A 13147-nucleotide genomic window follows, 5' to 3' on the forward strand; every position below is an offset into this window, starting at 1 on the left:
ATAAGAAGTCTCTTTGTTTGAAGGGGACAAGACCTGATAGTTATTTACAATACATATTAATGACTTAGATGAGGGGACTGAGTGTAACAGATCCAAATTTGCTGACAATACAAAGGCAGGTAGGAAAGTAAGCAGGAGATGTATGCAAAGAAGCTATAGAGAGATATAGATAGGTTGGGCGAGTAGGTAAGAACATTGCAGGTGGAATATAATGTGGCAAGTGTGAAGTTATCCACTTTGATAGGAAACAAAAGTAGAATATTTTTTTGAATAGTAAGAGGCTGGGAAATGTTTGCTTGTGGAGTGGACTGGGTGTCCTTGTAAGCGCAGGTACAGGATTTGATAGGAAGACAAATGGTATGTTACAAAGGGTTTGAAGTAAAGAAGTCTTACGCAGTTTTGATCTCCTTGCCTAAGGAAAGTCATACTTGCTACCTCTAGAGGGAGTGCAACAAAGGTCCACTAGCATGGTTCCCTGGATAAGGGGTTTGTTCTAAGGGATTGAGTAGTCTAGGCTTATTTTCCCTGGATTTTAGAAGAATGAGAGCTGATCTAATTGAAACATAAAATTCTTAAGGGGCATGACAGTCTAGATTCTGAGAATAAATGGTCCCCCTTACCATAAAATCTAGAACATGAGGTTACAGTCTCAGAATAAGCGGTTGGCCATTTTGGACTGAGATGGTTGTGACTGAAAGGGTTGTGAATGTTTGAAGTTCTCTACGCCAAAGAGCTGAAGGACACTCAGTCATTGAGTATATTCAAGAAAAAGTCAATAGATTTTTGAGTATGAAGGGATTTGGGATAATGTGGGAAGATGGAGTTGAGAAAGAAGATCAACAGCCATGATCTTATTGAATAAACAGAGCAGGCTTGAAGGGCTAAGTCGCCTACTTGTGCACTTAATTCTTATGTTCTTATGACGGATGTTATTTATGAATCCTTTTTGCTTCATGTTTCAGAAAGGTGATTGCCAGAATCTTGTCATAATTAATCATTGAAGTAGCACATGTGGGTAGCTTGCAATAGTTGCACATTGCATAGAAAGAGTTTTTACACTGATGCAATCCAAGAACATATGGAAAGTATCAATTTGTCAACAACCTTATGGTTGTTGATTTCTGAAAATCTAAGCTAGGAATGTTCATGGAAAATGTACCAATGGAGTTAATGAACAGAAAACAGGCATATAAAATTATTAATAGTCTGCAAAAAATAAAGGTACCAACAAGGCAATCATTTCTGTTAACTTTTAAAGAAATGTCATTTTTTTTGTCTGATTACACTTTGCCACATTTCTCTATGTTAAAGTCACTGATATAACAGCAGGTTGTTACTAGATGCAAAGCATGAAGTAGTGGTCACAACCCACCAGCATCTCAATGAGTTGTGATAAACTACAAAGCATAATCACCAGTAGGAATGGAAAACTTAATGGGAATGGGACATTATATTTGGTGAATTTATTGAGCCAAAGAAAGGTAAAATGTAGCCATTGAGAGATGAGAAAAACCTTAAGTAAATCATGCAGCAGTCAACCAGTTTCTCTGTTAGAAGACAGGCATTCAAATATTTTGCAGGAAGCTGATTTTCTTCCGGTACTATGACTTTGAACCTCAGACACTGCATTGAAACAGGCTACACTGCCATCTAGAGAATTAGATCACACTCAGCAACTGAAGCCAAAATAAAGAGAAAGGGATTGTCTATTCGAATTTCATTGCAGAAGAAAATTACAAGTCGGATACTTTTCATTTTTATTTATCTAAACTACAAATCAGCATAATAAACTGGAAACACACAAAATAGAAATGCATTGTTAAAATACTGCCAAGACTGCTGCCACCAACATGAATTGTTTAATAGATAACTTCGCTCACCTCTTAAAATTCTAACATCTTTTAGCTAAAGAGCTCAATAGATTGAGGAAAGGAATTTAGCTTGAAGCAAGATGAATTATGGTGATGAATATACTGTTATGTACTTGACAAGTAGAAGTGGGGTCTCTAGAATCATGCTACTCTGGATCAGCCCTAAAGACAAGTGGCTCCTGTTTTAGCCAATGGAACAAGTGAAGGAAGCACAAAAGCTCTCTCTATAACATTTGCCATCAACACAGTTTTGGAAGAAGGTGGAAATGATGAGAATTTTGTTTGTCTCCACAATGGTATAACTAAAGTTATTTAGTAGTACTAGCCAATTTCTCATGGTGTGGCAGGAGTGTTATACCATGTAACACTCAATAAATTAAACTATTTGTGAAATCTATGCAGTTAGTATGATTTGAAAAGCTTTTCCACAAAAAGAATAAATGGCTAATGCCTAATATGACATCAGGTGCCTGGTGACAAATTTAAGTAAACAGAGCTAATAATCAATTCTGTTACCTATAGCAACCATTAATGCCAGGACAGCTAATGCAATCTTTGGGTGAATTACCGAATTTCCAATGAAAAGATCTCTTTTGTCTGTTACTTAAGACAGGCACATCAATAACCTTCTATACAGTATAGAGCTTTTAAATATTGCTTTGTTAAATAACATTGTCAGTTAAATATATGGTTGGGTTTACAGTACTACCCTTACTTTACAAATAGAAACACATTGCAAGGAAATCTGATATTGTTCATGAGCAATCTTATTGTGTTGTTGTTCTATTATATAAACACACCTTTGCTTCTCTCCAGCATATCTAGCTCCCTGTATTCTTGTTTTTTTCTCCACTGTTTCCTTCTTTCTTGCTATGTGCCTCATACACTTTTTCTCACTGTCTTCTTTCTTTCTCCAACTCTTCCTCATTCGTCTTCTCTCTTTTATATGTCTGGTCTACCTTCTGTCTCTCTCCTCTATAATTTTGATGCCAGATTCTGTACTTTCTTAATTTTTGTGGTAAAGCCGAGCATAAACAGCAAGATGGTGGGTAGGTTGGGACAGAGTACAGAGGTAATAGAGAAACTAGGCATTAGGATGAAAGTGGGAAGGTGGGCCGGGGTGGGGAGATAGGGTGAATATCTGGGTTAATGAGTTGAAATGGACAGAAAAAACTCCCACTGAAAATGTGGTTGTTATACACACCAGTCTGCCAGGACTCATTGTCAAGAATAGTCACTGCTTTGGAAGTATACACTCAATACCTTCAGTGGAAAATTGACAGGAATAAAATTAAGGAGAAAGCTTCAGAGAGAAAAGAGTAGAAGCCTACCAAGCCAGTTTCTGTTGGTGCTCTAATGTCCCCTTCACCCGGGGAATACATAAGTAAAAAATAATCCATGTATGACACAATTACCTTCAAGAAAATGGCAAATGCATTTGAACATTGACAACTTGTAGTTCTTTTTTATTCTTGTGCTATTCACTTTTAAGGCATCCCCCTCATTTTCCAGCAGAATTTCAAATAATGTTTGACTGGAGACACAGCTACCAGATGTACAGTAGATAGTTCAGTATTAACTTTAGAATGACAGACTGAGTTAGAGCAATTCTATTACCACAAAGTGCACAGGATATGAAATATTTACCAATGCATTTTTTCCTCTCATCCTCGGCTGTAGGTTGCTCCATACATGTTGCTATCTGCACTTTATGCAACAAATTTTATAGAAGCATTTTATTGGCCCTCACTTTCTCAGCACCCAGCCAGCTCAGCACCGTTTTCAGAGATTATATCTAATGTAAATTCAGTTTTCTGTTGCTGCTCTTCTCATCCTTTCTTAGCACATCTGAAATTTGTGTCCTTCACAAGGCTCCACATAATCCACATCTGCACTGGGTTCAGCTTGTGCACCACTATGAGATCTTTATATAAGCATGGATCAAACTTGAATGCATCAGGTACACCAAGTGTCCTGAAGCCGTTGTGTGAAATTGGAGTTATCTCCAGTCGTAACAGGCACATCCCAACAAACACGTCATCTATTGGGAAGAGGTCCACATCTACTGCAGTCTGATGCAGCTGCAATACAGTTCTCCTGGACATTACATAACCACCACCTCCAGCATATGGAGGATATGGTTTATTTTCATACATGATGTTAGGGATAAAGTACTTAATTCTCTTATTCCTTTTTGGACTAGCATTGTAAATGATATGCCCAGTAAAGAGGTTATCATCTGGGTGAAAGTCTTTGAGATATTCAATTACATTAACTATGTTCACAAACACATCATCATCTCCCTTTAAAACAAATTTTGCTGAGTAACAATCTGTAGCAAACCACCTGAGGAAGTTAATCTCTTTCAACGTCAAATTGAAAAAACTATCCTGGAAGTCCCATTGAAGAATGTCACCATACAGTCTGTATTCAGCTGCCAATGACTGATGCAGGGGCTGACCTTGGAACTTCTCTGTAATTCCCAAGAGAAACACTAGTTTGATTTCAACTCCATCAACAGCTCCTTCTTTCCCCCACGTGCTTCGAATTGTGACTCGTCTGTCTATGTTGGGAGCTATAGACTTGATAGCTAATAATAAAAACAATTCTTCAGTGCATTCCTTTGGTTTCAGCAAAGCTTTGAAAGTCCTGCAGTGTTTATATGCCAAAAATTTCTGGTACATCTTGGGTAGGTTTGAAGACTGGCTCATGTATCCTCTATTTGGTAAACACTGAGTTGCTCCAGTTACATTTTTGCTTACTTGGGGGACGGAAGGAGGATGTTTTCTTTCATCATCCTTCTCAGTTGCTGTTTTTCCAGTTTGCCATTTGAAAACTAGCACACAAACTGATGCTATCAAAGCAAGCCACAGTGTTTTTCTTTTCCTCTTTGAAAACATTATGAAGAGAGATAACACAGTACCAACTCTGTAAGTTGCAAAAGGACACAAGATACTTATGAGGATACAGTAATTTTAAAATATATCATCAATCTTGAAACTTTCTACATCTGCTAGCCAGCCACCCTTAGTGCTTTAAATTTTTCCTATTAAACAAGTTATACATTGAATGAAGTCAGTTTAAAGTCACAAAAAAATCTAAAGTGCACTCCCGCTGATGATCCTGCCTAATTTATGTATGTGTATCATTGTAATGTGTCAAACATCTGCAAGTTTCTTGATATTTTATGATATAAAAATGATGTCACAGCAGTTTTAAAACTCTAAATAATTATTATGGCAGTGCATGCAGACTGTTTTGGCAAAGAGACTTATAGCGACTCCCTTTAAGCACTGGAGAGTAAGTTAATTGATAGAGATGCTGGAGTTCTTAAATTGATTACAGGTCCTGTACTTCTCAGAATACATTGGACACTGTGCCAGCATCCAAGTGAAGTTGTTCATATCAAGATTCTGAGGTAATACAGAATACTGAAGTTGTTTTACAAATATTTTAAACCTGGAAATGAATGAATGCTTTTGAATGGAAATACTACTTCTGTGGTAAATCATCTAAAAAAAATCAATGATAATGCAATTAGAGATGTAGCGTCAGGTCAGGGAAAGACTTGCAGAGGCGACATGACACTGACTAACCACTATTCCTGCTGACTTAACTCAGAGCAACATTGGTGGAGACACTGCCTGCCCATCTCCCTGCCCACTTAGCCGCTTGATTCAGGAAGGCGGGAGTAAAGAGGTTCAGAAAACATTGGGAAACAGAGAAACATTTAATCACCTCGCAAAATGAAAATAAAGTTATGACTTCAATTTTTTTATGTTGTAATGTGATGCAGAGATTAATTTAGCCTCCACCTGGACCCCTCCCTCTGGCCTCTTACCTGCTCTTGATCTTTTCATTGAGAACTGTCAGCGTGACATCGGCCGTCTCAATTTTTCTGCTCCTCTCACTCACTCTAACCTGTCTCCTTCTGAACTTGTTGCACTCCGTTCTCTTAGGTCCAACACTGACATTGTCATCAAACCTGCTGACAAGGGCTGTGCTGTTGTTGTCTGGCTTACTGACCTCTACCTCGCAGAGGCTGAGCGTCAACTCACAGACACTTCCTCCTACCTCCCCCTAGACAATGACCCCGCCACTGAACATCAAGCCATTGTTTCCAGGACTGCCATTGACCTCATCTCCTCTGGAGATTTTCCCTCCACAGCTTCCAGCCTCATAATCTCCCACTCCCGCAAAGCCCACTTCTACCTCCTTCCCAAAATCCACAAACAGAGATGTCCTGGTAGACCCATCATGTCAGCCTGTTCCTGCCCCATGGAACTCAATTCTTTCTAATCTTGACTCCATTCTCTCTCCCTCCTTGTCCAGTCTCTTCCCACCTACATCTGTGATTCCTCTTATGCCCTATGTCATATCAACAATTTCCAGTTTCCTGGCCCTACCCACCTCCTCTATATCATGGACATCCAATCCCTCTACACCTCCATCCCCCACCAGGATGGTCTAAGGGTTCTCTGCTTCTTCCTTGAGCAGAGGCCTGTACAATCCCCATCCACCACCACTCTTCTCCGTCTGGCTGAACTTGTTCTCTCACTGAACAATTTCTCCTTTAACTTGTCTCACTTTCTCCAAATAAAAGGTGTGGCTATGGGTGCCCACATGGGCCCCAGTTATGCCTGTCTCTTTATGGGATATGTGGAACATTCCTTGTTCCAGTCCTACTCATGCCCCCTCCCACAACTCTTTCTCCGGTACATTGATGACCGCTTCGGTGCTGCTTCATGCTCTCATCTGGACCTGGAAAAATTAATCAATTTTACTTCCAATTTCCACTCCTCTATCACCTTCACATGGTCTCTCTCCGACACTTCCCTTCCATTCCTTGACCTCTCTGTCGCCAGTTCTGGTGATAGACTGTCCACCAATATTCATTACAAGCCCACCGACTCCCACAGCTACCTCGACTACAACTCTTCACACCCTGCTTCTTGTAAGGACTGCATCCCATTCTCTCAGTTCCTTTGTCCCTGTCGCATCTGTTCCAATGATGTCATCTTCCAAAACGACGCTTCTGACATGTCTTCTTTTTTCCTTAAATGATGTTTCCCCTGCACTGTGGTTGACAGGATCCTCAAATGACCCATCTCCCGCACCTCTGCTCTCACACCTTCCCCTCCCTCCCAGAACCATGATAGGGTCCCCCTTGTCTTCACTTTTCACCCCATCAGCCACTTCATTCAAAGGATTATCCTCTGCCATTTCCGCCAACTCCAGCATGATGCCACCACCAAACACATCTTCCCCTCAACCCCCCTGTCAGCATTCCATCGGGACCATTCCCTCCAGGACACCCTGGTCCACTCCTCCATCATCCCCAACACCTCATCCCCTTCCCTTGGCACCTTCCCATGCAATTGCAGAAGGTGCTACACCTGCCACTTTAAGCTCCTCCCTCCTCACCGCCCAAGGGCCCAAACACTCCTTTCAGGTGAAGCAACACTTCATTTGCACCTCCATCAATTTGGTCTGCTGCATTCACTGCTCCCAATGCGGTCTCCTCTATATTGGGGAGAGTAAACGCAGACTGGGTGACTGCTTTGTGGAACTCCTTTGGTCAGTCCGCAAGCATGACCCAGACCTCCCTGTCGCTTGCCATTTCAACACATCATCTTGCAATGTTCCAGTGAATCCCAACACAAACTGGAGGATCAGCACTTCATCTTCCGATTAGCCACTTTAAAGCCTTCCGGACTTAACATTGAGTTCAACAACTTCAAACCGGGAACTTTCTCCTCTATCTTCACCTCTTTTTCAACCCCTTTTTAAAAAAATATTTTTATTTTTTATTTTCTTATTTTCATTTTCATTCATTCAATCATTGTTTTATTGCTTTTCTTTATCCTTTTCCCCTACCACTGCTCCCTCCCCCCATCCCACCCCACCCCATAACAAAAGGGCCAGGTGTCACTTGTTCTATGTTGTTTTTTCACAGAGTGCTGACCTTGTTCTACTATTAACACAAACTGCTTTCCTACCTTTATGCCACTATCAGCACCTTTTTTAAGTCTTCACCACTAACATTAACACTCCCATTGTCTTGTGCTCATGACACGTTTGTCACTCTCTCCTTAGTCCCCACCTATCCCTGGCCTGCTATCCAGTTTCACCTGCTCCACCTCCCTTAATCAGTATAAATTCTATCACATTTCTACTTCTCTTTAGCTCTGAAGAAGAGCCGTGCTGACTCGAAACGCTAATTCTGTTTCTCTTTCCACAGGTGCTGTCAGACCTGATGAGTTTTTCCAGCATTTTCTGTTTTTATTTAATTTAACCTTTGCTTTACTTACTCATTGAGAGCAGGAATCAGAATTTGGAGGGCGAATTCAAGTGCCATAAATCTGTTCTGATTCAACAAAATTATCCTCTGCTTATGGCTCTGCTTACCAGTGAAGAATAAGTCTGACTAGCATTGTTGCTGCTAGTTTTGTCCATGCTATAAATACTTGAAAAGGAGAAATGCGCATGATTATCGGGAGAAAATAGGGGATTGGGGGCAAATTGGATGGTTGCTTCAGAGAGCCAGGATAGGAATGATGAGCTGAATGGCCCCCTTTCTGTGCAATGTGATTCTACAATTCCATACTGGACTAATTAGCTGAGCTTGTTTTAAGAATAGTCTTTACAAAGTGCCTTCTTATTTACTTTGAACAGTCCAGGCTATTGAAATATACAACATCAGGTAAAGAGTTGCTGGTACTGTATCCGATTAACCAAGAATACTTATACTGCAATTAATTAATACAGGAATTTTAGGAATTTGATAGTAATTAGTTAGTTCACTAAAAATCTGAAAGGATTAGTTATGTTTAAGTAGTCCAAGGAAACAGTAAGGTGTATGGTATTTGTTTAACGATCTACCTAAATGTTTCTGAACTCATTGGTACTGAAGATAAATTTTCCCCAATATATTCATAGTTGAACTCATCTTCTAAATTCATTATGTATAAGATATATACTCCTTAGTCTCTAGCAAATGCGTGTCAAAAGGATGTGAGATCTTTTTCATGCATTACTTGTCAATACATTTCAAGATAGGTGAACATTTTGAGGAAGTAACAAGGAGGTTTTGGTGAGGGTGCTGCATTTGCTGTAACAAGGCTTTTGACAATGTCCCATGCAGTGTACTAATAAAAAAGGTAAAGGTTTTTGGGAACCAAAGGAAAATGTCAAGTTGGATCCAAGATTGGCTCAGAGACAGGAAACAAAGGCTAATGGTTGATGGGTGTTTTTGTAAATGGAAGGTTATTTCTGTGGCTGGGGTTGGGGGCTATTTAGGTGGGGATGGTTCTGAAGGGCTCAGTCCTGGGTCTCTTGCTTTTTGTGATATATATCAAAGATTTAGACTTAAATGTAGAGACCATGATTAAGAAGTTTGCAGATGATACAAAAATTGACTTTGTTGCTGATAGTGAGGAAGAGAGCCGCAGACTATCAATAGGCTGGTCAGGTGGGCAGGAAATTGGCAAATGGAATTCAATCCAAAAAAGTACGAGGTAATGCAAATGGGGAGGGCAAACAAGGCAAGGGGATACACAATAAATGGTAGGATACTGAGAGAAGTATAGTAGAATAGAAGGACCTTGATGTGCATGTGCACAAATTCCTGAAGGAAGAGTGAGGGATAGATGAGGTGGATAAGAAGGCATATGGGATGCATTTCTTTATCAACTAAGACATAGAATATAAGAGCAGAGTCGTTATGTATAAACTATATAAAACACCAATTAGGCCACAGCTATAGTACTGCATGCAGTTCTGTCACCATATTACAGGAAGGATGTGATTGGTCTTGAGAGGTTACAAAGGAGATTTATGAGGATGTTGCCAGGAATGGAGAATTTTAGCTATGAGGGAAAATTGGATAGGCTGGGGTTGTTTTCTTTGGAACAGAGGAGGCTAAGGGGAGATTTAATTGATCTGCAGGAAAGTATGAGGGGCTTAAATAAAGTGGCTAGGAAGGACCTATTTCCCTTTGCAGAGAGATCAATAAAGAGAGATTATGGATTTAAAGTAATTAGTAGAAGGATTAGAGGAGAGTTGAGAGGAATTTTTTTCACAAAGAAGGTGGTGGGGATCTTGAACTTGAAAGGGTGTTAGAGGCAGAAATCCTCATTGCGTTTAAAACAATACCTACAGGACTGCGGACCAAGAGCTGGTAAATGCTATTAGGATGTATAGCTGTTTTACAGACAGCGCAGACACAATTGCCAAATAGCTGATTGGCCGGATAGCCCTCCTTTTGTGCATAAGGTTTGTAACTTTGATGGCACAGTGAACATACATGATTGCGTCTATTCCCTACACGAAAAATTTAAAGCTGTAGTCGTGTTTTCCTTACTGTTTTCCTACTTTAAAAAAGTATTTTCTTCTCCCTTTCATCATATTTAAGTAAGTGCACAAATGTTCTTGAATTATTGAGCTGGATGAATACTTGACTCCAGCTCAGAAGTTCCTGAGTTTGAATTCTGTTGATGCTCACTCAGCCTTTCATTGTTCCAAGATGAATAAAATCAGGATATGGTGTAAGTATGAAAATGCTCACTGTTACTCACTGTGCTTACCACAACATCATAATATTCATTCCTGGGCACACTTAATTGTTCAGCAAGGAAATATTGAACAGCAGTGTGCGCGTTGGAGACTGACTTCTGGGGGCATTTTCTCTCTTGTTTGCAGATTTGATTAAGTTCAAAAGCGTGGTCCTGATTCAAAATCACTTATAATAAAACTCATTGTTGAGATTTTTGAAGATCTCCTGGAATCTACAGAAGTAGGGCAGTGGGAAAATAATAATGAAGTCTTTGCAAGGAGGTCCCCAATTGGCCACGGTATCCCACAGTATATGCACCTGATCTCAAAGGGGCAGTAAAAGGCCTCTTGTAGAAATGAGCGGAAGTAATCTGTTTCCTACGGAGAGAGAAGGAAAAGTATCTTAATAACTGGAAGTAGGATGAGAAGTCTTTGTAACCTAGAAATAGATATTTGAGTGATGCAGCATAAAAACTGTATGTGAAAACTTTCAGAATTCTCTAGTTTATCAAGCAGTTTTCTGATCTGGGGTTTGTTGGGCAGGCCATTGTCAGAACTCACTCAACCATTAGTGCTGCTCCTGTCTGATTTTGTGAGGTCTGCTTCACTTATATAATGTGACTGATCTCTCAACCCATATTGACCCTAATGTTGGAAGCTCTTCAAAGGGCAGGAGAGAGGAAAATGCAGGGTATGCATAAGATAAGGGTCATCTTTACAGATCTTTGTTCTGCTGGGGAAAGGTAGCTTTAAGTCCAAAATGATTGTTGATAGGTTGTCTGACTGCCTGTCAAATAGCTAGTGGTGAATGAGCCAGAACTTCAGCTAAACATTGGTTGCTTTCTCAAACTGAAGCTGGGAGTTCCAAAGGATTAGACAATGCACAGTTTCAGCGGAGTACTTAATCTTGAGCTTCATTTCAAAGTCCACATCCAATCCATCACCAAGACTGTCTAATCCTTTGGAACATTATCCCGCTGGATATCAAATCTGTGAAGAGTGGGACATGTGCTTTAAGTTGTTATTTTAACTGTGTGATCCTCCATTTACCTGCATTGGTCCTTAGCAATACAAGCCAAGGCATATATTTTATATAGGTTTCTTAAATGAGCTCCCAATAAGACTTCCCTGTTTTCCAGAGTATCTCACTAATTGGCCTGTAATGGTCCCCTCCTCACCAACATGCCCAACAACCTTACTGCAACATCAAATGAACTATTCCTCCCAAAATGTAGAATGCGGCACTTGTTGGTGTTGAGAAGGAAGGCATCAATGCATGGTTAAAATCCACATCCCATAAATGAGATTAATTCCTCCAGTTGCTGTTTCATGACAGTAACCATTACACTACTATGCCTTGAGAAAGCTGCCATATCCTTTATAAACCCATCATACCTGTGATTCTGCTCCAATCCTCTGATACTGTGATCGTTAAATAGCAACTCTCCTTTCTGACTTCAATGCTGTCAGTTTGAACTGAATGTAGCTCTGCAGAATAGGTATTACTCAGCTATAAAGCAACTCCTATTTTCCCCTCCCAAGCATGCGCACACATACTGTAAGTCCCACAGAGACATAAATTAATCACCTTGGGCACAAAAGTATAGGGTAGGTCACAGAGGTGCTTTTCTATTGGGAACTTAGATAGGAAACCAGGTTCAAAAGGCATTTACATTCTGCAGACATGTATGAAATAAGCCCGGTGTTATATCTTTGGTGATGCTTTTCCTTCTTGTGGGATGACAATCCTCATTTTACACTGAAACTAAATATCCCCCAGGGTGACAAAATACCTCCCTTTCCTCCACATTGTGAGGAAAATATTGCTACACTGCTAGTGTTAGCACAACTCTACTGAATATTACACTTGCTTATACATTTATACATCATAACTGCTATATCCTCTTTTCAGCATTAGATCAAATCCAGTTCATCATATAAATACAGATTATACAGTAAACATGTTTTTCTTTAAACACAAGTGAGTGGAATTAATTTATTTTCAAAAGTTAATATAGATCTCTTACCTTAAAGGTTAATAATATATCCCAATACAGTATTCTTCCAATGTTATATCAATGCATGATTACAATAATTAAAAGTAATAAGTGTAAGTTTTGGACTGAAAAATTATTATAGCATTTTAATCGATCCAACAGCCAGTGAAAAACAGAACAAAGGCTGCACTTAGGCATCCAGTCATCCCAAAAACCACCCACACCTACATTTATCTCTATATTTTTGTTTTTATATTTACAGTGAGGTGTTTATTTTAGCAGTTAGCAAAATGAGTCAAAAGATGCACTTCGGCCTTACCTGGTTAATGGTTAACTTGGTTAGGTTTTCAGGCCTCCTGCTGGAACCTGGTAATTGTAAATGGTACTGGTAGGTTCCAATGCTGTTTACTCGTTTACTGCTTGTAAGAGGAGCTTTAACATCAGCGCATCGTAAAGATAAGTGGCCATTCCTCAGAGATTTTGAGGGTGTGTAACTATGGAGATCTGAAATAAAGATGTGTACGCTGAAAATGTACTGGTGAATTAATGGGGAGAAACAAACACCAGGGAATGAAACATTTTAATCTGGTTGTTAATCCACAAAAATAACTGAGAGATTAATACATCAACCGGTTTTGCATTTTCCAGCAGCAACAATATTTTGATTTCAATGTACTTGTTGAATATTAGCATTTTTTTGCATTTGTTCCGTTTGTTGATACTTAA

The 13147-nt window shown here is 39.7% G+C and overlaps 1 protein-coding gene across 2 annotated transcripts; it reads right to left on the bottom strand.

The window, feature by feature from the left end:
- Positions 1-323: 323 nt before the first annotated feature.
- On the bottom strand, positions 324-12860 carry LOC144687709 (N-acetyllactosaminide beta-1,3-N-acetylglucosaminyltransferase 4-like). 2 transcript variants are annotated; one of them, XM_078554140.1, is made up of 3 exons: positions 12452-12719; positions 10457-10802; positions 324-4799 (listed from the first exon to the last, which is right to left on the bottom strand). In XM_078554140.1, the coding sequence occupies exon 3, from the start codon at positions 4769-4771 to the stop codon at positions 3701-3703; it is 1071 nt and encodes a 356-aa protein (XP_078410266.1). In that variant the 5' UTR covers positions 4772-4799; positions 10457-10802; positions 12452-12719; the 3' UTR covers positions 324-3700. The 2 variants fall into 2 exon arrangements, 1 of the variants encoding a protein (XP_078410266.1); XR_013578196.1 differs by lacking the exons at positions 324-4799; positions 12452-12719 and adding an exon at positions 12741-12860 and having other exon boundaries at positions 10272-10802.
- Positions 12861-13147: the final 287 nt, after the last annotated feature.

This window comes from Cetorhinus maximus, chromosome 12 (genome assembly GCF_964194155.1).
Source record: "Cetorhinus maximus chromosome 12, sCetMax3.hap1.1, whole genome shotgun sequence".
NCBI classification, from domain to species: domain Eukaryota; kingdom Metazoa; phylum Chordata; class Chondrichthyes; order Lamniformes; family Cetorhinidae; genus Cetorhinus; species Cetorhinus maximus.

What these genes read in the sequence shown, in the direction of transcription:
- LOC144687709 (XM_078554140.1), bottom strand. Translation starts at nt 4,771, where the DNA reads ATGTTTTCAAAGAGGAAAAGAAAAACACTGTGGCTTGCTTTGATAGCA.